This window comes from Rhodnius prolixus, unplaced genomic scaffold (genome assembly GCF_049639745.1).
Source record: "Rhodnius prolixus isolate KJV_2025 unplaced genomic scaffold, Rpr scaffold_5, whole genome shotgun sequence".
NCBI lineage: Eukaryota > Metazoa > Arthropoda > Insecta > Hemiptera > Reduviidae > Rhodnius > Rhodnius prolixus.
In genome coordinates this window covers 40,335,348-40,360,547 of record NW_027411624.1, presented here as the reverse complement: position 1 = coordinate 40,360,547, position 25,200 = coordinate 40,335,348, and the positions used below count along the sequence as shown (strand labels likewise).

Genomic DNA, 25,200 nt, shown 5'->3' with positions numbered 1-25,200 from the left:
TTAAATACCGAAGTCCTCACTCACAAATATTGGACAAAAAAGAAAGGCCCCATTTACACAGAAAGTTTTATTAGAATCTCTACCTTTAGAGATAAGGTATATTCTAATAATAAGTTAGATGTGTACAACTTAAAATACGAACATTTATTGAGCGAATTAAGTGTTAACACTTCCTTCGACTTGATAAAGGTACCGGAAAAGATGAGAACCGCGGCCTTCGAAGATTACATTTCTTCCCATTATCCGGGCTCATATCGTTTATTTACAGATGGGTCCAAAATCAATAATAAAGTCGGAAGTGCTGTGTATGATCCGGTTCGGAACTATTTTACGATAATTAAATTAGAAGATGAGGCGTCCATCTATACAGCGGAGCTAATTGCTATTTTAACGGCTTTAAAATATATTTATTCGATGTCGGAGAAAAAATATACCATTATTAGTGACAGCCAGAGTGCGTTGTGTAAATTATCACATATACACAACCAGTCTGCAGGAATGAATCACATTATCGCAGAGATTGTAGAAACTATTGCCATCTTTAAAGAGAAGGGAGTCTGCATTAATTTTTTGTGGGTAAGAGGTCATTGTGGTATAAAAGAGAATGAAATTGTTGATACACTTGCAAAGGAAGCCACCAATAGTGGGGAAATGGCTAATTATAAATTACCACACACCGATATCAAGGGTATAATTGCAAAAGCAGCACTACAAAAATGGCAGACAGATTACAATAATGGTGATAAAGGTAGATTCTATAAAACTATGGCAGATCAGTTACCTAGACAACCATGGTTTAAGGGAACTGTCACTAATAAATGGGTTGTTACGACAATAAGCAGGCTGAGAGCGAACCACGCGGTGTGCGGATCGTATCTACACAGGATCAACAGAAGGTCCTCTCCTCTTTGCGTAGATTGCAATGAGGAGGAAGATTTCAAACATGTAATAATGATATGTCCACGTTATGTGGTAGAAAGGAAACGAATGTTTGACGATATATACAGGTATTTAGATGCACCATTTCGCTACGAAGACATTATATTCTCCACCAACATTTATGTGCTTAAGTCGATAGCAGAGCTAGCAATGAAATATGAATGTATTTAGAAGCTATAGCCGAATCAGAATGAATGGAACAAAATGCTTAGAGAAGGATTACGTGATTTTAATTTTGGTTAAGCGAGAAGGATGGCAGGAGCACAGAGTGCTGCTCCATCCATTAGCAGTAAGTTTATGTAAATAGCGGTATATAGTAGAGGGATGAATGTGTGAAGCGAATGTATTTATAAGTAAGAATGGAGAGTGAGTGATATTCTAGTGATAAGCACCTAGACGATGCTGGCTGTATGGCGGAAGCCAATGCCAAAAAAAGAAAAAAAAAAAAAAAAAAAAAAAAAAACAATTATTTTAAATAAGGGCCCAACAAAACTAAATGAAGTACTTGTTGTTTTCAATCATCTCAAACCTTGTATTTGTATAAAAATCAAATTTGAATTCTAATCTTTGATTGAAACAAAAATTAATCTAGGTGAACGATGTGGAAATGTCCAGCCTGAGTCATGAAGAGGCTGTGGCGTTCTTACGTCAATGTGGAGACCTGGTGAGACTGAGACTCTACAGAGATCCTGTACAAACACCACTGCCCACCCATTCGCCAACACATTCCCATAGGACCTTCAAGCCTATACTCAGGTATTTCGGATTTTCTGTTCGAGTGTTTTTTTTTTTAAATTATTAGATATACGAGGTGTGGCTATTAAATAACGAGACTATTGCTGTAAAACATTTTATTTTAAATGTATACATATTTAGTTATCACCTTCAATATACATCTCCCCTATCCCTACTACGCTCCATGCGAATTTACCCATTGTTCGAAACAGTGCTTGAAGTCTTTTTCTGTGAGCTCCTGCATGACGCGTGCCGCTTGATCTTTCACAGCTTCAACGGACTGAAATCGTTTTCTTTTTAATGCAGATTTGACTTTAGGGAACATTGCAAAAGTCACATGGGAGGCCAGGACAGGCGAATAAGGCGGATGGCCTAAAAGCAGGGATGTTGAACTTGGCTAAAAACGTCTTGTGACAAGACAATGCAGTGTGAGCCGGCGCGTTGCCTTGCTGGAGAACCCTAAGGTCTTGTTCTTCCACAAATCGGGTCGTTTTATTCCCTTACTCTTTCACGGAGTTGAGCAAGCACCTCACGGTAGTAATGTTGATTCAATTATAATCGATATTTTCATCCGTTTTGGACGTGGAAGAGCGACCCAGGCGGTCATCATCTCTGACGTCTTCTCGGCCATCTTGGAAACGCTTGAACCAATCACAATAACTCGCGCAAGTGATAAACATACATCGCCATAAACTTCTTTTAGTAAAAGATAAGTTTAAGTAGCGGTTTTACCCAATTTCATGTGAAATTTCACGACAATTCGTTGCTCTGCTACATGTGTTTTCGGCAAAACAAAACTAACACCTCTTACACAAACGACGGTTCCGGTCAGACAGATTTTTCTACAAACACTTGAGACACTCTGCAATCCGAAAGAGAAGGCTTTACGCTGCACAGCTGTCGGTCATTAGGATTTGGCGCATGCATAGTTCTTCTGTATCAGCATCAGTCTCTTTATTTAATAGCCACACCTCGTATATTTCATTATCTTCAAGTCATCAATTTGAATTCTGTTTGATTATTTAAGAGGATTTAAGTAGCAGGTTAGAAGCTTTTGCAACACATCATTGCTGTGCTCTTTAATATTGGGCCATGGAGCTTTCTGAGTTGTAGAGTGACACTTCTTGCTACCTGAGAAAGGAATATCCCTTCGATCTTGCTTTTACGAGGGCATGACGAGAGCGAGGTCCTAACAATTAGCGTTTTTAATCTTAGAATTTCTTAGGATTTTTAACTGAGTTCAAGACAGCGTTTTTGTAACTGGTTTTGTGGAAACAATTGTACCGAATCACTGGTTTATCGATGGATGATGTTTGGTTTTACAGTGGTACGATGGATGATTTCACCAGTTTATTCTTTTGGAATACGATGGTTATGTATTCTTTTTATAGTATTCTACTCCTTAATAAATAGTAATATCCCTTGGAAGCTAAATAGATCGGTAAAAGTGTTTATTAAATTGCAAACAAATTATTTTTTGTCTTTTAGTGGCTTTATGTTTGTTCTTAAAGAATAATATGCAACAAATCTGATTCAAGATTACATTTGATAAGAACCAGGATGTGTCCTTATTCCCATGGCCTGCCACACAAAAGATGTGAGGGTTATTGGTTAGGCCTGAGTAGGTATGAAAGGAGAAATCCTCTCTTTTTTGTAAGGTTCAGAATTTTATTACAAGTCGTTTCTGCGAATTATCAGTTTTAGTTTCCCACTGCCCAGGGTCTCGGTATCGCAACTTAGCTTCTTTCTGTAGAGACTTCAAACCGATAAATTTAAGAATGTGTGCCATAAAAAGAATTGACTTATAAAATTATGTAAAACCTATTTTCAGTTTTAAAATTTGACTTAAAATATTGTCCAGTTCTTTTAAATGAAAATTCAATTTAATTGTAAGTTAAATTTATCACTTTACTTCTTGCCTTGGCTAATCATTATAATTAAGTGAACAAAATTTTACAGCCGACACAATTAATGTACTATTTTTTTGCTAATGTATTTTTGTAATTAAGAAATTAATCATAGATGTTAATTTTAATGTTTTTCTAATAATAGTTTTCTTTAAAATTATTCAAGGACTTTTGCGGTATTTTTCTGTTAGAAAAAAAAATCGATACATCATTTACTTTGAACACTTTTATAGCCTTGATTGGTTAAAAAAACAAGGTCTTCTTTTAATTGCGCGTATGTATTAAATAATAACAGTTATTGCTAACAATAATAATTTAAAAAGAGAAGTCAATGTTATTATGAATGATATTATTTTGTAAGCAGGAACAAATTTTTGTACCTTCCTTTAGTTTTATTCAAATTGAGTTTCATTCATATTTAGCGGGGAGTGACCAGGGTTAAGCAGCATGAATCCTAGAAGCGTTAGTGTTTAGGAGATCTTAATAAACCCTCAGTCATGAGTATTTCTCTCAAGATCATCTGGAACCTGGAATTGCTTGGAATATTTTAAGAACGTCTGCTTTTATTTTCAAAAAAAAACTATTTTGGTTACAGTGGTATGTTAAAAACAAAAAATCTAGTTTCTGTGGTTGCTCTAGAGCAGGGATGGCGAACCTTTTTGAGACGTGGGTCAAATTTTGTTCATTTTTTTTTTTTTTTTTAATACTAGCTCTTGGGTCACCACTAACGCCCATTTGCACAAGAGTTAAGCTTAAAAAATTTTAAACTGAATATTTTCAAAACTAAACATCTTTAAAATTCAGTTGGCTTAACGGTGTGAAACGGGACGAAACAAGTGCTATGGAAGTCTCTTTTTTACAAACTGAACTGAACAAAACCTGAACAAAAGTGTGTTTTATCTTAAGAAAAATCTAAATATGGTTATTTTGCTTTGGGTTGTCGATTTTTTTTTTAACAAACAAAATATGAGTAAAATTATACATTTTATTTGATATTTTGTAAACACCTTTTACTTTATTTTAGAAAAGCATTTGTCGTCATTTGCATTTTAGAACTGTAATGATCAAACTTTAAGGTTGTAGAGAGCATTTAAATTGCTTTTCTGTCAATGCATGATTGAAAAAATATACGGATAGAATATAAATTATCCACACAATTAGAAAATCTAAACCAACCCGCGTAAACAAACAAATGGTTGCTTAGCAATTGTGGGTCAGTGTCTGTCCCGCGGGTCATAGGTTCGCCGTCACTGATCTAGGAGTTAAACCTTCAAATAATCAACACAAAATATGTTTCCGCTGAAGTTCTGAATGATTTTTTGTTTTTTCCTTTAAAAATTTGTGACTTGCTCTCACTAACCATATTGTTCTCTCAGGATCTTTAGGACATACCGCTAAAAAGTGGTACACGTCCCTTACACATCGTACAACGGCACCACACGTGTTGTGTCTGTGCGAAGGGCTTGTATGGCTAAGGATGTTACTTCTCGGGGGAGGAAAAACCAAGGCCTGTGAGAGCTTTACCCAAGAGTCGCTCCTCCAGCATTAAGAGTCTGATTAAACGGACGGATCTGGAGGGCGAGCTCTAAAGTCGGGGAGCCACAATAGATCCAAAGGGGTCGCAGTGGCGTAGGCCTTGAGGCTGCCCTAATTTAATCTATCTATTCTATTCTACACATCATACAAAGTCTAGCTAAGTATAATTAAGGCAAATTAATTGATATCTTGTTTTTAAACAGCATCTTCTTGTAGTACAGCGTGTTTTTTCATCAGTGAGATTCGACCGAAGCATTTTTTTAAAAACCAGTCTTTCTCCATTTATTTACCAGTTTTAGGCCCTGCATTTGTGCGGTGCAGGCGAAGGAGGAAGGGCTAAAAGAAAAGAAACTCAAGTTTTTCCTCATCAGTACCTGAGGGCTGCAGGAAAACATACTATATCTCGTGAAACAGATTCATACACTGTATTTGGTCAATAAAGAAACTTCATTTTTAATATTTAGCCACTTCTAGGTAATTTTAATTCCAAATTCAGGTATGGACAACTTTACTTCTTATGTTTTCAGTGTGTTACATCCGTTGCGGTGGATATTTACTTGTTTAATGCTCTGAAGGATAGCCGGGTCTTAATTTATTAGATCTAAGTCGATTTTTTGTAATATGTATGCATATCATTTGGATAAATATCACGTATTTTCAATTAATTTCTAAGTTATTGTATGAGTCTTGCATTATTAATAAGAGTGTTTGCATCCGTATATATCATATACAATTTTAAAAAATTGTATATTTAAAACAAAAAAAAAGTAGTTTAAATTATGTAAAAATATATTTACAAATTTGAAGACGTACCTACAGGTATATATTTAGACAGAAAAACAAATTACAAAACTTGCAATTTGCAAAATATGAGTCATATCTTGTTTTGGAACTGGTTTTGTTGAAAAACTTTTCTATCAGTCAAGGCCACAGTCCATATTCTCTTCCCCTCCTTCTCTCTCACTCTCTCTCTCCGTCTGTGGTTGTGATGCACTTTAGTATAAGCTTCATTCTTTCTCGTTAAAGTGAACAGTGTACGTAATAATAGCTGGGGAAGAATTGTTGTGTAGACAGACTTGTGCAGTTGTTGTTTCACTTGGCTAGTTGCTTGCACGTTTCTCGGGAGTTTAATTATGTTATTGCATAAGTTTGCGGTATCTTTATGTAAGTACTATCTTGTAGGTATACCTCAGTCAGTCGCACGATGTTTAAAATGTTGTTAAAAAAAGAAAGAAACGTTTTATTTTTGATATGCAATTTGGCAGCAAAAATATTTGACTGGGATTAAAATGTTTAATAAATTTTGACAGTTTTACTGATAAGATTGTTTAATATTTTGATTAGCTGATTTATTGAAAGTGTGTTTTTAAATTTTAATCTCATTGTATCTCTTAATATTGGTTAAATACGTATCTATTAATCCTTTTATTTAATTTCAAATTAATCCTAAATTAATCGTCTGGTTTTGTTTTTAGGAAAGAAGCCCAGGATATGTTAAGTGAGTTAGCAGTTAAAAAATCACAATCGCCGCACGATTCTTCTGGTTCTAGTAAAGGATCATCGCCAAGAAAAAGAAGATTAACTCGTACTCCGCCACCTGCAGGTATGTTAATAAATTTTGTTACAGATGGTTTGTAAATTGATTGTAAGTGGAATTAATGTATATATTTGAATTTATTTTTGAGTTTCGAAATTAGAATGCCACGAGTGGCAGGAAATACTACGCGGTGTATAACGGGTTTCTTATTGTTCACTGATTTTCCGCCGTAACAGGGTAATTAATGAGTAATGTTAATAAATAAATGAAAACAACAATTCGGAGTTATAGAATGGCAATTAAAAGATGAAGTCATGAGAGTGTTCATACCAATTTTCTTTTATTCGTTTCCATACTGCTAAACTCCTCTTGAGTTACAACTTTTACTGTAGTTTTTTTTTTTTTTAGGATTTCGCAAAGAAAAAAAGATGCAATTTACATCCAGTAAAGATGTAACAGCCTTTCGCAATTTTTTGGATTGAGCTGCCTTCGTGAGCCTTGGTCTCTCGAACTTTGTTTTTGCCAAATTGTTAAAATTAATAATATTTATTTGCATATTTTTTTTTACAGAAAGTATAGACAGTTTGGATAGTTCTGTGGATGACAAGCCAAGGCGACCAGATCAGTTAGCTTTTAACTTAGCTGATAAGAAACCAAATTCACCATTTTCGCCAAATTTAGCTACCCAATCATCAGGTTTAGTTTCTCTTATTTACAATTATTATTCCTTTATTTATTTACCATAAACTGATCCTTGCTCTATTTATTCCAGAGGAAGAACTAGTTGCCACCGCATTGAGCGGAAGTGAGCCGCCCCCTTCGGAGCCAGTCAGTATGCCTCCAATAAGTTCTTCAGATTTAGATTCAGATACTGGATTTTCTTACAGAAACCCAGCTTATAGATCGGCCAATCCGCCACTCTCTAAACCTCTTGTTGCTCATGTAAGTTTGGTTTATTATTTCATCTCTCATAGTTTATTAGTTCATCTTCTTCTGTCCTTCGTCGTAACAGAAAGTATTGCATTCGTGTTGATTATTCACTGGAAGTATTCGTTTCGTGAGTGCAAAAAAAAAGAAGTGTTTATCCAAATTTCTGTCGTACATCCTCCATAATTAAGACAACGAGATTTTGCTTAGTCACCAGAGGAGACGGAAATAATAACTTCATGGTCCAAATCGATCAACTTCAACATTAAGAGTTTCTCAAAAATGTGTTTTACAAGTTCTTTATTTAAAGTTTGAACACTGTTACGTGCAACTATCGTATTATCTAACTTTTTATTTTAAATATTGTCCTTGGAAATTTTAATTATCTATTTTCTTCTACGCAGGAGAGTACGGTTTGTTTTCCTTTAAATGCCATTTTCAATGTTGTGTTAGGACCAATTATTTACCTATTAAAAATGTAACCTCCTTAAAAATTGAATGGTTTTTTTTGGGAGTGTAAAATACTTACCAACCTTTTACACGCTTCCTGTGTCATCGTACGTTCTTATAAAGTATGTATAATGTAGGGTAAATAAAAGAACTAAAATTGATTCATAAAAAATTGATATATTTTATATTTTCAGTGACTGAGAATGAACTAGTACAATGATAATGATAATTAATATATATATATAAATAGTATCTTCAAAAGATCAACAAAAAGGTCCTCTCTCCTCTTTGCGTAGATTGCAATGAGAAGGAGGATTTCAAACATATAATAATGATATGTCCACGTTATGTGGTAGAAAGGAAACGAATGTTTGACGACATATACAGGTATTTAGATGCTCCATTTCGCTACGAAGACATAATATTCTCCACCAACATCTTGTGCTTAAATCTATAGCAGAGCCAGCAATGAAATATGAATGTATTTAAAAGTTATAGCCGATTAGAATGAATGGAAGAAAATGATTAGAGAAGGATTACGGTGATTTTAATTTAGGTTAAGCTATAAGGATGGCAGGAATATAGAGTACTGATCCATCCATTAGTTGGTAAGTTTGTATGTAAATAGTTGTATATAGTAGAGGGATGAATGTGTGAAGCGAATGTATTTATAAGTAAGAATGGAGAGTGAGTGATATTCTAGTGATAAGCAGCACCTAGACGATGCTGGCTATATGGAGAAAGCCAATGCCAAAAATAGGGCAAAAAAAATTATATATATGTATAAATAAATAGAATTATCATATATAAATACAAAAGTAAGAAATTTAATACCCAATTAACGGTAACTTGTAAAGTATATCCTCGTAACGTAAATACTTTACAAGTATTTATAGTATTAATAATCGCTTCTCTTTTGTTCATTAGCTGTTAAACGTTACTAAGTCAGATATGTTAAAACAGAAATTACATATTATTTATCGAGTACAAAACAGATTTCTGTAAAGAATTAATCTCATTCTTAAATACGCATCGGAAAAACAATAAGCATCAATTATGAGAGAAGCGATTATAATAAGCTAAGTGGTTAAGGCTGGCTCTGGCCCTTAGATTTCCTCTCTTTAGGAATTTTTCTTGCATCTCACAGTGATGAAGAGTGTTGTCTTAATGAAAGAACTCTGCCCAGAGACCGGGTAGCACACTAGAAAAGCTCCAATAACCTCAATTGTTGATGCATCTTTAAAAAAATAATAATGAAATTACCTTTAAAAAAAAAAAATGTACAGAATGTTACAGAATTTGTATTGCTTATTTCCCCTTTCCTTTAATATCCATATAAAGTATGTATTTCTGGGTAATTACGATTTTTTTTTTTAAGTATGGCAAAAGAAATTAATAAATTCTTATCTCGAGATACTCATCAGTAGCCGATTGCAAATTTTGAGAAATCTGAATACCACTAATGAAATTAAAAAAAATGTGCGACTTGATAAATTAATTGATTTTGATTGGGCCTCTCCTGTGTGATATTTTCATAATGGTGATGTGTGATCTATCAGCACCTGCTGCCCATTTCAGTACTGATAACCACATGGATAGAAGTAAACATTGTCTAAAGAATGTACAATTTTTTTTAAAAAAGCTATTTAATGTTAAAATTCAAATATTTTTGGTATTCACTTTAATTTTTAGTTTCTTTGAATGTTTTATAGGAAATCAGTGAAAGCGGTTGTTCAGAACAAGACATACCTAGCGTAGTTGAAGGTACTAAAAGTTTATTGAAATGGAAAGGTGTACTTTTTACTGGCGATGAAGATGATGACAATAATAGCGGTATTGGTATTGATGGCCAGTCAACGCATTCTACGGTCGCCTCATCTAGTCAGGAAATGGTGGTAGCTAATCTTCCTCAACCTGACATTCCAGACCATGATTCATCAATTGATCAACCGCAAGAGTATCAGGTTATTGTTTTGGGTTTTTGTTTGTTTAGTGTTGTGTTTACAGGGTTAACATTTAGTTAGTTAAGGTTAATGCCGGTTAATCAAATGGAAAAAGTGTATTTGAATAACAATTATTTTGTTTTATGGGACAGATAAAAAATATTAAATTTATTTAAAAAAAGAAAAAAATTACGTGATGTGATTTGATGCTTTCAGAGCGTATTATAACATTTTGCAAAATAAAAAACTATGTCTAAAATTAGATTCTTCGAGATTTGATGTATTCAAAGCTGAAGTTTTTTTTTTAACAGGGGGTTTTACCTACCGTGATTGGAAGAAACTTATTTTTATTTTTTAAATTAAAACATTTACTATTAAATGATCAGTTGTAATTTCAAAGTATGAGTGGACAAAGCATTGACTGTAATCTGTCAGCTGATTACATTATGGCGCCCATTCATGGTAGTGAAATTATCGACGAAGTTTTTACACATTCTACAAGTTGTTGCTAGTATTTTCAGTGTAAATCTCCCCAAATTAGAACTTAAATAAATTCAAAGAGTGTAGGAAAATCGTATTATGATGGAATATACTTATTGTGTACGGTCACTAAGTCAAATCGAAATTTCAAGAAGTGGCTTCAAAAATGTTTGTAAAAGGATAGCATTGCCAATTTCATCTATTTTTTTTATTATTATTTATATCAAGCTTTCGACCTAAGAACTAGGACATCTTCTGGGCTTATTCTAAAATCGTAACAGGTTTGAGTTTTTATCTTTTGTTGAATGACTGATTGTTTATGCATAATTTTAGCTATTATCCAGCACTGAAGACCTTTTGCCACATTTTTAAATGTAAACTGTTTTTTACTTTATGCGTGTTTACCTTAACACTTACTAGTTTTAAAGTATAACAATGACTGTTGTTAAAAAGCTTATTTCCTTTAGATGATCTAGTCCCTAGGCCTAAAGCTTGGCAATAAAACAAATTATGATTTGAATTGGCAATCAACTTTCCTTCGCATTATATACAGGGTGTTCATTTTAAGACGGCTCAAATGCATTTCATGCTTAAACGGTTGTTCTGAGCGAAAAATGGTAGAGGAAAAATTTGTTGTCCGTCACCTTTAGTTTCAGAATATGTGACTTGATTTTAGATTGCTGCCCGCATACGCGGCTGACACGCGACCAAAAGTGAGGGTTCGCAGTTGACCCCCATTTTCATATACACAGTTTTAAAGAGTATAAATAGTAATGAAAGAAACCGGAAACCGCAATTCGATATTTTCAAAATTAAAGGTGCTAGGCCATTTCAAATTCTGGTATTTTTAATCATATTTCAATTTTTTAACTTGTTATCAAAGAGAAAGAAGAGCACGCGATAGGTCATTTTTATGTATTTTTCATCCCCTTTCTTCTAAAAATATTGCCAAGGCCGTAAAGCTAGTATTTTTCTTAATATCAGGAAATAAGTCGTTTTCCGAGTGATTTTTCTAAGAAAAATCAAATGTTAAGAGCTTTAGTTGTTCTCAAACATACCCAAAATGGCTAAAAAATAATTTTACATCTGTTACAAACAAGAAGGTTTAATAATTATTTGGTAATTTTGGGAGAGTTGCGTTTAATTACCAAAAAAATTGGAAACTTCCTGCCACATATTTAAGTGATCAATATCTTTCATGTAAAGGATCAAATTTATTCCTTAATTTACCAAATAATGCATGTACTGTGCCTTTAAAGGTGCCTCCTCAGATACAGAGAGCAGTTGATAACCTCCTGGCTAACCTGGCTTACGAGCCAGAGGAGGCACCTTTGAAGGCACAGTACATGCTTCACAAGTTGAATAAAGTTGAATAATGAAATTGCCTAGCACCTTTAATTTTGAAAATATCGAATTGCGGTTTCCGGTTTCTTTCATTACTATTTATACTCTTTAAAACTGTGTATATGAAAATGGGGGTCAACAGCTAACCCTCACTTTTGGTCGCGTGTCAGCTGCGTATGCGGGCAGGAATCTAAAATCAAGTCACATATTCTGAAACTAGAGGTGACGGGCAACAAATTTATCCTCTACCATTTTTTGCTCAGATTAACCGTTTAAGCATGAAATGCATTTGAGCCGTCTTAAAATGAACATCCTGTATAAATAAATCAGTCACCAAACGAAATTAACAGTTTTCTGACAAAAGATACATTTCTTCCATTATTTAGAGTCGTATTTATCAATACAGAAATTAAGTTTACATTTTGGTAAAAGCAATTCACTTTGTTTTAAAAAACGAAATTGAAACAAAGATCTATCATACCAGCTTTCATAACCTTCCTTTTTTTTCTTCTTTTCCTTTTTACAGGTGGTACTTGTTGAACTGAACCGTGGTTGGAACAGTAGACTTGGTTTCAGTTTACAGAAAAGTGCCGAAGGAGGAGGATCAGTGATAAGTGCCATCTATCCAGATAGTGTAGCTTCTAGAGACGGTCGGCTGAGAATAGGTGATAGATTGATAAATGTGAGTACTTTTAATAATATAATTTTTTAACTTTCTTTCAAATTTTACGGAAACTCTTGAATATGAATAAAAATATTGATGAAAAGTAATCTAGTGCAGTTGTGCTAACAGAAAATCTCCAAAGCGATAATTTCCTGAAGCTCAAACTTAGTATTCCGTTGTGAGGCAGTTATAGTTTTCGTTACTGTTTTATAAAGCTGCACGTCACATGATGTTAAACTAAAATGCTATTGAAAAAGTGGTGGATTTTACTTGACATATTTTCTAGGATATTTACTTAAATTTTATCTTATAAGCTTTTTTTTTAAAAAAAAATTTAGTACCTACTAATATTTTTTAAAATCTGCATGGATAGAAAGCAATTCTTTTTTCACTCAGAATATTTCTTGAACGCAAAGTGCATTTCATATACTTAGATTGGGATATGTAATGCAGTAATAAAAAAGAAGTTATGTAAGTGCATATTATGAGAGTTTTTCACAGGTTAACGATGAAAGCATTGAATGCATGGAAACCACTGACGTCATTGATTTATTAAGGAAGATAAGAGGTAGCATATCATTAACACTTTTAAGAAGATCAAAACAAAATCAGGTTTGAAAAACTTTTTATTTTATACTTAATAATACAATAATAACAATAGTATACAATTTTAATAATAGTACAATACAATAATAATAGTAATACTTATTTTAATAGCAATAATAATAATAATAATTCATTCAAATATAAACTTTATGAGACCATTCATTCTCAGTATCCCCACTAGAATATTCAGAAGAACAATTCATCTTCCCCGAAAACTAGGGGTCTTTTTTTTTTGGCAAAGAGGAAAAAAGATAATCCTACCCCTGGTGCGCGTACTCACTGTTTCCCTGGGATGCCTCGGATGTATCTCGTTACAACACCTGGGAATTCACCAGGTTTTCCAGTAAAGCTTTAGAAAGAGCGGGGGAAGCTAGCTAGTAGCATTTTTGGGATCAAAATTTCCTTTTGAAACTCGAAATGCACACCAGAGTTCTGAGGACAGTTATACTAATTATAAGGCTCTTCATGCAAGTTTTAGGAAGAGAGAAACATTCTCTGCTTTCAATGCTGCCACGTAGGCTCTTTGAAAAGTGAGTGGAGCAACAAATTTAGATAATTTGGATCTTAAACACATCCCTCTGCTATCAAGAAAGTAAAAAAGTATATCCTCCTTCAACACTGGTAAAACTATGCGGGCTCTCTGTAGTACTCGCTTTCCAAAACTCGCAGTTTGGACTAGTTACCTTTCTAGACTATTCTCTCCTGGTCATTCGTAAGTTTTTGATCCAATCAATTATTTGAGGGTTGTTTTTTTTTTGTTTTTTTTTTTTTGTCAGAATAAAAGCGTCTTAAGTTTTCCCAAGTTCAGTCCAAAAATTTCGGATGAATTGACGCTTTCATTCACTAAAAATATCTTTCAGTTGGTTGATAAACTGTCCATTACTCAATGGACAATAATATCTCTTGCTTGGAGATTACGATACTGACCGGAAAACTGTCTGGAAGACTGACAACTTATTCCCACCTTACTCCTTCTCACGTGACACAACATACCCGTCTTCCACATTCGTAGTTTATATTTGAAAATCCCTTTTAAAAGTTTTTTTTCTATTCAATAATATTAATTGGAAATTTTAATTATCATTTACAGGAAAAACAGACAACCGAGTGAAAAAAAAAAAAACGTGGAAATCATTTTGTTTGAAATAGTGTACTACACCCCAATTTATGCCATAGCTATTATTTTCTACAAATATATTTGTATCGGGAAATAATATATTTTTTGATGAAATTTTTCCTTTATAGGTAAGTGTCTAAAAAAAATCAAGAAAAGTATGAGAAGTGTATAGTCTAGTTTTTATAATTTACCAAACTTTTATTTTTAAAAGCCCCTTTTTAATAAAAAGTAAAAATATATTATATATATAAATAATATTGTAATTTGTTTACCATACATTCATATTAATGAAAGACTGATTTTTCCAATATTATAAATATAAATGTTATATCAGAAATTTTATATTAAAATAAATAATATTAAATTTAAGAAAGGGCCTGTTTCCTACTTGTAAACATCAAGATTTTTAGAGCCTATTAAATAATTTAAAAAAGAAAATGAAAATAATAATAAAAATAATTACATAAAATTAGAATACCTTTTTCTCTAGCTGTTAGGCAAAATTTCTAATAGGCTGGAAAAAAAACTTATCATAAAGGGAATGTATTAAATGTTATATTTAATTATTTCTGCCTATTAATTTTACTGCCTAGACAAAAAAATAATATATATAAACATTATATAGCTACTAATATTTAAACACGGAAAAAAGTTCTCGTTTTTCATTATTAAAAAGAAGGAAAATCTTGTAATTAATAATGGGTGGTGGAGAAAATCAGTCAATTACAAATATTTGAAGTTATAATATTTATTTATCAAAATTAGTGGAAAATGTTTTGTTTGGAGGGGGAAAAAATAGAATAAATTTATCATCCGATTTACATGGATTTTGTAGATTAATTGTAAAGCTTGTTATAGATAGAAATCAGTAAAAGTTAATTTGTGTTTGATTAAGACGACGAAGTATATAGGACTTCACGTCTACGTCATGTTGAAATTTCCCACTGGCCGTGGACTTAAAATGAAGTCGTCGTTAATTGAACAGTTTTGACATTTCAAGTACTTCCTTTGTGTATCATCTTGCTCTGAGCTAAATATTTGATTAATTTCGTGCTAGGAAATGGAAAAGTATTTATATAGTTTTTTAAGGGTTATTTTCAAGAAATACGAGGGTTAGCCAGCTACGCGTACTTTTGTTGCCGTTATCCAGGTACCCAAGTCCGGTTGATTTACATCTTACAAGACAATTTAACTAATTAATCGAAACTTTAGACATACATACTTTGTGTATATGATGAGAACTGTATAAAATTTATTAATTTTATAAAAGTTCCATGTAAATCGGTGGTAAGTTTTATTTTATATTTCAAGTCAATTATGTTGTTTAGGTTAAAAAATTTCTTTTTAGGATGTTCTCCCTATAAATGTTACGGGTTATTGTTTTTGAAAGGTCTGTGAAGTGTTTTCACTGCGTGAGCAGATTGTCTGCCCGGAAAATGGATACTTTGATCATGAGTTTCATAAAACTTATTATGTGTTTTAGCTAGCCGTGTGAATATTCTTTTGGATGATCAAAAGTTCAAAATCTTGTAATTGTTGTTAGAGAAGATTGCCCTGATGATGTTCATTAAAATAAGTATCTAGACTTATTTTTTTATCATTATAACTTTCTCGTTAAATCAACATTAATGTATAATAAAGGCACCCAGAAAACCTGAGAATATCGTCTCTTATGTTTTTAAGTGCAACTTCATCAAAGTTTGTGTTGGAATATTCTCGTATCTTTTGGAGATTCTTTCTTATAAGTTTGCCAAATCATACATTTTTTTTTTTCTCTCTCTCTCAGACTTGATTGAAACATATCTTACGATCTTTACCGAATTGGCCATTGCTGCAAGAAATGATTTTAAGCTTTCGAGAGAGCGTACATACATCCCTTACTTCTTTCTAAATGTTAGAAGCATCCATCATGCGTTCAGTTGTGATATCACTCATGTCCCTGTCCGTGCTTATAAATTATAGAACAATGGAAGTCTAGCTAGAAGGTAGATCTAAGTTTCCTCCATTTTCTTGGTACAATAATTATTGTTTCATTTAGGCTTTGGTGGCTGAGATGTAGTAAGCCATTTTTTTTAGGTAAAGATTGATAGCAGCAAACCTCCCTTAGAAAAACCACAATTTTAATCAAATCTAGGACCTACCAACACTTTATTTTCATCTATGATTTTACACATACCTGGAACATATTGGGTAATAAAATATTGAAACGAATCGCTCCAATAATTCACTGCAATGAATCTGCAGGTGCAAAAACTTTATTTGCTTTGTCCTTTTATTTTATTTTATTTTTATTTTTTGAAGGAGTAAGGAAAATAAGAACATCTTTGATTTTATATTCTAAAATATTTATTAGGAAAAATTGAATTATAAAAAAAACAAAAGATAAAACAAATATCCATTTGAGTTTCAATATTTTTTTTCAACAAATTTTGTAGCATGTTGATACGTGATTTGGAAGTTTTTAAAAATTTGTTGAGTTGAATACGAACGGGTCAACACCTACGGTCGTTTTGCTGAAATAAATAGTAGTCTGCTGCAATTAATTAAGCCAAATTTACTGCAGTGTTGATTTTTCATCTCAAAGCATAGAGTCGAAGCTGAAAAGAAGTAAACTATGAATTTCTGTAATTGAAAAAAAATTCATTTTAAGAATATTGTAATGGTACAATAACCCCTAATTCTTCGCTTATTTTAATTAAAGGGAGAACAATCTAAAATTGTCGTCTTACCATTTCCATTATGTAGAATAAGATTATTATAATTTTCTCCTTAAGAAACAATGTTCTAAATATTGTAACACAATAAGTATAAGTAAGCTTTGATTTAAGTTAAAATATATTTACTGATTCCCATCTTTTTTCTATTATTATTATTAAAAAATTGGTAACAAACAATCAAAAAGTAAATTTATTTTAAAAAATTGTATACTATCAAAATATTTTATTTTGTGATTTAAAAAAATCATACATTTATGGTTCAATGTTACCAAAAAAAGAAAAAGATACTAAATAAGAGAAAGAGGATAAAATTGAAAAAGCGCTTTCGTCCCCTAGAGCAATATTTAAAATTATAAATTGTTACATTGTCTAAATATATATATATTTAAAAAGAAAAATATTTCTTGCTGCTGAATATTTCCAGCCATTTTGTAATATAACTAAAAAATTAAAATTGAAAAAAGTTACAATTTGTACAGCATTCCAAAACCAGTTTATTATAATACATTCACTGAAAGATCGCTAATTTTTGTTTTCATTGCATTTAGGTAATAAAAATTACAAGTTTCATTTAGGTTTTTAAAATTCTCTACTTAAGTTTCAAATAAAATAATTATAAACAAATAAAATAACAGGGTTTAATTAGTTTAGGTATTGACAAAAAAGTTAAAAAAAAATGTTAACCCTAATATAAAAAAAAAAAATTAATAAATCACAAATTTAATTGTTATGGATATGCCTTATAAAGTAGTCGATGAGGACGTTCGTTACTTTGTAGTACAGTTTTACTTTTTAAAAAAGTAAAGATAATTCAGTAACTTATTTTTAAAAATTATTTAGAAATATACATTAATAAATTGTGATTTGTTTTCTTTTTTTATTGCATAATAAATTCCAAAAGTAGTTTCCTGAACATGTAAAAAAAAATGTTATAAAAATTAAAAATAGAATTGTTAAGAATTTTTGTTTTTGTTCAACTTGTTTATCATAGATGCTGCCCTTCTTCACATTGTGCAATATCCCAGACTAATAAAAAAAACCTTATCCCTTTTTGGCCTACCGGGGCAACATTTTTGTCTTGGATGAGTGGAGAAAATACGTAAAAGAGGAGAGGTCTATGCACTCCGAAGTATATTGAACACATAGTAGCTACAAAACCAAATCGATTCTGATCTGAGAGTTAATCCGCCGTGAGGGGTGTGGCTGTTTTACTTAACAAGTTTCTTCGACGTACAAGGGGGAGAAACGAAGAATAAGCCTACCTTTTTCAGGCGGGCTCTACCAAACAGCTGTCGGAGGACGAAGGCGTCTAGGGGTGCGTTCCACTTGGCGATCGCAACGACCACGACCGCGATTTTGCCCGTTCCACTTGCTTGTGAGCGTTGCGATCGAAAACTCAAGTGGAATGGTCTGTGGGCGTTTTAACCGTTCATGTAAACATGTGGCGGCCTCGAAAATAAGTTAGAAGCTTGAGGTTATTTTTTAATTTAAACCCCATTTATAAGCAAATTTATAATAAACTTTATTAATTATTGGTAAAGCTGACTTATATTAAAAGAATATATATAATTCAATTTTTTATATTGCATTTTGGAGTATTTATAAAATTTACATTTAAATAAAATTAAAGTGTCTTTAGTGGCAACAGTTGGATATTTATTATTAATGCTTTAGAAAGTTCTTTATCTAGTTCCGATTAGAGTGGAATGCAATTTTACAAAATCGCAATGATAAAAAGCGAAAACTTAGGCCACGTATTATTAGCTATCAGAGTAATTGATCTTTATTCAAATGAAGAATTTAAAAGTTATTTCAGGTAAATGATTTTGTGTTATTCAGTGATTTAGTATGTAAAGGGATAAGTAATTATTTATTTATTTATTTTTTGTAGACTTTCGAGAAACACATTCTATTATTTACATGAAATAATACTTTCATTTACATGAGATAATTTTTTCGGTCGCCATATTTTGTTTTAAAAATTGCGCCAACTCTGAACGCCCACTTCGACCCAGCTTTTAAGGTGGGGCGTTGTGGGCGAAAATAATGACGTCATTAGTGACGTTTTCGCCACGACAACAACGACCGCGGTCGCCAAGTGGAACGCCTGAAAGTATGTTTTGGTCGTTGTGGTTGCCAAGTGGAACGCACCCTAGGTAAAGCACTACTCATAATTATTCATATCAAATTATGTTAATTAAGTCCAAGATGCAAGAATCGAATTAACAATCAAAGCTTTCGGAGCCCACGCCTCATGACCACTGGCATTTGAACGGTGGCGAACAGCGCACGGTGCTACCAGACGGTAACCTATCCAGGTACTGTTGAACATTCAGGTTTTTGGTTAACTACATTTTATTATAAATTAACTGTAATAAAATTTATAATAAAGGTAAAAAAAAGTAAAAGTAATGCCCAATTTTAAACAAAAACTTGGGACAAATCCTTGGAAGCAAATCAAAACTGCTGCCTGCCTCCTGGTAGCCATTTTCATTGTTCCTAAAAACCATTTTTGAATAAGGAATTAGGGGAATGCTTTCAAATTGGGAGCTGTGGGATTCATGGATACGAAGAGTGCTGCTTCATTGTTAGGTATGATCAAGTTGGCTGTTTCTGGAATTACTGTTTAGGATTGTTGTCAAGGGTCGTACTTAAAACTCTTCGTGTGTTCAGTTTTGTCCTGCAAGTCTCTCGTTAAAGGACCATAACGGGACAGTTAGCTGTAAGAAGCTTACTAGGAAGAGAGATTATAAGGGTCAATAGTTGTACTCACTCGTACCCGTGATGTCTGCGTTGGAATCTAGTATTCGATAACCACACAGCTAATCCCTTCCCTCGGACACCCTATATATACCCTTTGTCGTTTAATCAACCCAAAAACTTAACTTTAAAAACTGTAAGTTTCTGTTAAGGAAATTACTATAAGATAAATTACTTAAAGTCTGTTACTTTAAAACTATAATATCGGAAACGAACCTCACTTAATTTGAATCTCCTTCATTGCATTTCAACTTTTAAATGATCAATTTTTGTTTAACGTTGGTATTATTATTACATTGTTAATGGTTATTTAATATTATATTGAAATGTGTTCTGTTAAATTGGACTTTTAAGAGGACAAGACACATCGTTTTTAATATCAAAAGTTCATTAAAAAAATAAACATTAGTAAAAACTAGTATTAATTTGTAAGCTCCCAGTGTTATTAATGTATATTTTGTTTTCTTTATCCAGTGTCTTTGACATTAGGTCCGTGTCACCATACTCTAGCTCGCAGTACCAATCATGGCCCTTCTGTACGTCACACAAAAGTTGAGGTAATTCGGATCTATTTCTACATTCTAGTCAAAAAACAAATAAGGAAATCTATATACCTATAATACTAACTAGTGGAGCTGTTCATCGGGTAGCCTAATCAATCATTTATTACATCTAATTAAAACACTTGATTTTTATTTGTAGTATCTTGAATAGAACGTTTATTTATTCATGATTAACTGAATTATGATGATTTCCAAATTGAAAACAGCCAATACTGGGAGTACTACCTGCAGTACTGTCCATCAAATGAAGATAAAATGAAAAAGACGTTGAGAAAACATCCAGTTAAAATGTAAAATAGTTTTTGTTATAAATCAATTACTAAAAGTGTATTACATATAGTTTTAATATGTATTATACATATCAGTATTACGGAGGTATACAACACTAAGTCCATTTTTTCAAAATTTCTTTTTTTAATATTTTCAATACAATTTTTTTGTGTTTTAATACAGAACGATCTGTTAATGTGCACCTATGTAGAAGTTTGAACTATTACTGTTGATTGATGGATACAATGGATTGGCGTGACTGAGTTACAACGTTAGATTTGTTGACAACCTTTTACTCTACATCTTCAACTTCTTATAAAAATCGTTAGTTTTTATTGATCTACTTACAGAAATTTAAGTTACGTTACTTTCAAATAGCGGAATATCAAAACATCTTATGGAGATTTATTAAGTATTTTCCTCGCTTGTTGTACCATAATTATTAAAATAGTTTCATAAGATTGGTGGTTCTATTATACGTAGCTTGTGAACAGAATGGAATTTATAAATATATTGTTTTGGTATTTGCTCTATTTAAATTAAAGAATAAATCAGAAATTTAAGTTCTTATATTTAAATTAAAGCAATTGGGCAACCTTATAACAAATTCTATACATTCCATTCTTACTTTAAAATGGAAAAAATAGACGTATTAAGGACATGCCAGTACTATCTAGCGACAATAGCTTGAACTACAAACATGATGTAGTTCCAGTGATCACCGCTAGGTAGCATGAACATGTACTTTGTCACTATTAAAATAAACATTAAATAACCTCCTAACGAAACGACTGTCCGACCAGTCTGTGAGGTTAAAAAATAATTCATTTTTGTCCAAATATTCTCTTTATCATGTAGCAAAAGTAATAATTCGCTTTATTTATTAAATGTTCTTCACCCACGTTGATAAACATTTTATAAAGGTAAGTATTCCTCTAAAAAAAAATGCGTTTTTAAAATTCACTGTTTACCTCATAATTTGATGTTTTTTTTTTATAAATGATTGATAGTTTTAAGTTGATGCTGCTGTAACTAAATCAGTGAGAACTTTACATACCTTAGAAAACTGATTGTATTATCTATATGCATTAAGCGATAACTTCTTAAGAAAGTACAAAACTTGTTTTTTCATCATTACTGCGTTAAGGACTTCTTGCAGGTAAGCAACATTTTTGGTGTATACTTTTATGTGATGTGATTAGAAGTGTTTATGAAACTGACATGTTTCCAAGACAGATGCATTTTAAGTATATGCATGTAATTTTAAAAAGTTGATTTAGTCTTCATTATTTTGTTTCATAAAAATGTTTCATCGGTCATAAGTAGGTAGATTTAGTTCGTAACATGTGAGTAATTTTTGGTCGTCTTTATTACTACAAAAGTAAATCGCTAATTATGATTTGTATTTGGGTATTATGAACTTCCACGTAAATATTCACATTTCTCTCATTTAAAGTGGAGAGTAATCTCCATGAAATTTAAATTAATGTAAAGTTTAATAACGTCCTAGTATTATGGACCTTGGAACTTGCAAAGTTCGCACCAGTAGTTTTCAATTCTAAATTATTGAAAATTGATTTTTTTTCTAAATATTTGTAAATTACAGTGAAAACAATTGTATAAATAATAGTTTATATAATTTTTATTTTTGTTCTAGCATTCTTTCAACGTTCTAATGGTAATTCTGAACTAGTTCAATACAAACAAATGGCTGGGTTGATGTAAAAAACACATTTTAACTTCTATAGCAAACAGTAAGTACATGTTTTCAGCTTACAGCATGTTGTTTCTCAGTTAAGATATTATGTTGTATTATCCAAAGATAAATAATAAGTATACAGTAATAGATTAGATACCTAGTAAGTGCAATGATTTGCCTAAATTCAAACTATCCAGAAGGTACATGAACTAAGATTTACGTCTTTTTTTTAAAAAAAAAAAAAAGTGCATGTGCTGGCACTTTTAATGATTCTCTATCATCTTAGGGCTGTTCAGTGATCAAATTGGTTTACTGAAGTGAATCATTAAGTTATAAACATTAGTGTTGTACAGATTGCACTTCCATAATATTTAATTATATACTTGAATCTTTTTACTTCTTCAAAACTGAAGTTTTTGCAACAATTAAGTCGAAGTTTCTGAAATACGCAGATGGGGCGTGTTGTCTTCCGCTATTATAATAATAAATCTTTATTTATAATTACATTAATTAGACAAAAATTACTTCTTGGTATAATGAATGTACATAAAGTCACTGTGTTGGTTAAAGAGTGGATAAATGAACTCGTATGCTTATATACAAATTATCAACCAAATTGAATTCAAGCACTCTATAATGACTACAATATTTACTATTAATTAATTAAATCGTCAACGAACTTGTTTTTGAACCGTGTCTCTGAACATATTGGAATATTCTGGAATATACCATCCCACTCAGAAACATTACTAAGTGAAAGCACAGTTTCCATATTTAGGCTGTTCGTTACTTTATTCATTTGGTTAAATCCGCTATTATAACCCATTTCATTATTTTGAAGGAGTCATTTCATAAATTATACATGTAATTCTTGTATCTTTATTCCAATCTCATTTATCAAAAAATTATTCGTTAAATTATCATTGAAGTTGATTCTTCATAGTTTTTGAAGACTGAAATGATACAAAAGGAAGAAAAAGTATTTTAAAAAAAACTGTATAGTGTTTATGTCTGAAATTGGTGATAGTTTTTGTTTCAATTATAATTGATGTTAATTTCTATAATTAAAATAAATAATAATTTCTATTATATCAAAGATTTGATTCTGAATAATGGCCTAATTAATGCATTTCACGAAATTTTAAATTGCAGGTACATTGAAATACAGAAAATTCAAAGTTGTAAAGCAGCAATAACTGCAGTTAGGAGCTCTCTATTGGCAAGAACGTTAACTATTCAGCCATCTGTAGTTCTCAAGTCTTCTTCTAGATCGCATAGGTTTGATAATGGCTTTAGCTCCATGTATGACATTTACTTTATTATTTTTTGTATTAGATTAAAGTATAATTATATAACTAATTAATATAACGGCAAACTAATTATTGAATAATTAGAGAATAATAATTAGTTTCAAATAATAAGTTTAGTTAAGGTTGATTTTTTGTTCTTTTAAATCAAAAGAATAAGTTTTTGTCTTACTTATTAATGATTCTGAGTTGCCTAAATTCTCGGCTAACCCTATAATATGTAGTATGGTTTGACTTATATTTGTCGTAAGTGATTCAATCAATAAGGATTTTTATTGAAGTTTGTGAGTGGTAAACGACTAACTTACTACCCTAGCAAGTAGCGCTGACAATTCTTCTTTATTTTAAATTTATTTATATTTCTTTCCAGCTTCATAGTTGATTTCTGTTTTCTCTATTTTGGCATTTTAATCACTTTTAATATTTTTAATTTTTTTTTTTATACAAGTATAATTTAAAACACTAAGATTAAGAAAAAATAGGTAAATAAATAAAGACTTTTCTGAATTAATGAGTTTTCTTTTTATTGTTAGCAAACTTAAAATAACATATACAGCTAATTAGATTAGATTCAAAATTACAATACAATTACATTTTACAATTGTGTATTCGTTTTTATAACTCATTTATAAAACAAACGTTTTGTATTTTTCTATTGGATAGATGTACTTCAATGTATTTTTAATCTTGGCAATGTCTGACGAGATGTTTTGCAGGCACTACTCCAGTATTCGCTGTTTTAATTCTGAAAATCAACATTATTCAATTAAAAAAATTGTCTAATTTCTAGTTTTAAGAAGCTTTCCTTACTATAATTGTTATTTACTTTTATACAAATTAAAAACAAACGTATTTAATAATAAATTTTTACTCCTTTATGAATTAATTCTCAACAGCACCGAATTGCCCAATATTCCCAGTATCTAAACTAAACCAGTAACTAATTCCCAGTAATTAATCCCAGTATTTAAACAGTCAGGACAGAAGACACAATAATCTTAGATGGAACAATGTATCAACACATATAATTGCAGGAGCCCTGAAGATGGACCTAATCCTAGGACGAAAGGTTGACAAAAAATACAAAAAAATAAGACGGAAATTGGCCATTTTTTCTGTAATATACATACCATGGATTAAATAATTTAAATATTAAAAAATCTAGCATAATAAATTATTTAATAGTGTTATAGGAATGAAAATCCTGAAGCAATATTTATGATGTATTTTCAATCTAAATATAACCTTCTTTCAATAAAATTAAAACTTATTCATAAAGGAAAAGATCTAAATCATTTGAAGAAAGGGTTTTAATTTCTGTTAAAATGCTTTGCGAATTAAGTGATTAACATCTAACTGAAAGAACAGCCTCACAAGTGATAATGAAAGTTTGCACCAGTATCTAAAGGAAAAATTTATTTAATTTCGAATTTGTACTCAGGTAATTAATATTATATTTCAATTGACTGGAAAGACCGTGATAAATGCCTTTTGTTGTTCGTTCAGTGCATTTTCCCTATACCAGGAAGCGAACCTTGCCACTACAGTTGTATTTTTATTTTATTTTAAATAAAAAAGGGATCAATAATCCAATTTACAGAAACAATAATAATAATATAAATAATAGAAATAGTTGACACCTGGCTTTATTTAGAAAACTTTGTGTATCAGTGCCAAAGAAATCTAAGTTAAAATGATT

At 31.4% G+C, this 25,200-nt stretch overlaps 1 protein-coding gene across 4 annotated transcripts in view; it reads left to right on the top strand.

The window, feature by feature from the left end:
* Window positions 1-17,864, top strand: part of LOC141457941 (tyrosine-protein phosphatase non-receptor type 13-like) — a 274,406-nt gene extending 256,542 nt beyond the window's left edge. For 3 of the 4 annotated variants that reach the window (XM_074135342.1, XM_074135345.1, XM_074135344.1), the window contains exons 6-13: window positions 1,532-1,695; window positions 6,593-6,720; window positions 7,225-7,350; window positions 7,427-7,596; window positions 9,744-9,995; window positions 12,325-12,480; window positions 12,964-13,074; window positions 14,159-17,864. In XM_074135342.1, the coding sequence (XP_073991443.1) occupies window positions 1,532-1,695; window positions 6,593-6,720; window positions 7,225-7,350; window positions 7,427-7,596; window positions 9,744-9,995; window positions 12,325-12,480; window positions 12,964-13,074; window positions 14,159-14,179 (1,128 nt within the window). In that variant the 3' untranslated portion in view covers window positions 14,180-17,864. The remainder of the gene's footprint in view (window positions 1-1,531; window positions 1,696-6,592; window positions 6,721-7,224; window positions 7,351-7,426; window positions 7,597-9,743; window positions 9,996-12,324; window positions 12,481-12,963; window positions 13,075-14,158) is intronic. The other variant, XM_074135343.1, reaches the window with a different exon arrangement.
* Window positions 17,865-25,200: the final 7,336 nt, after the last annotated feature.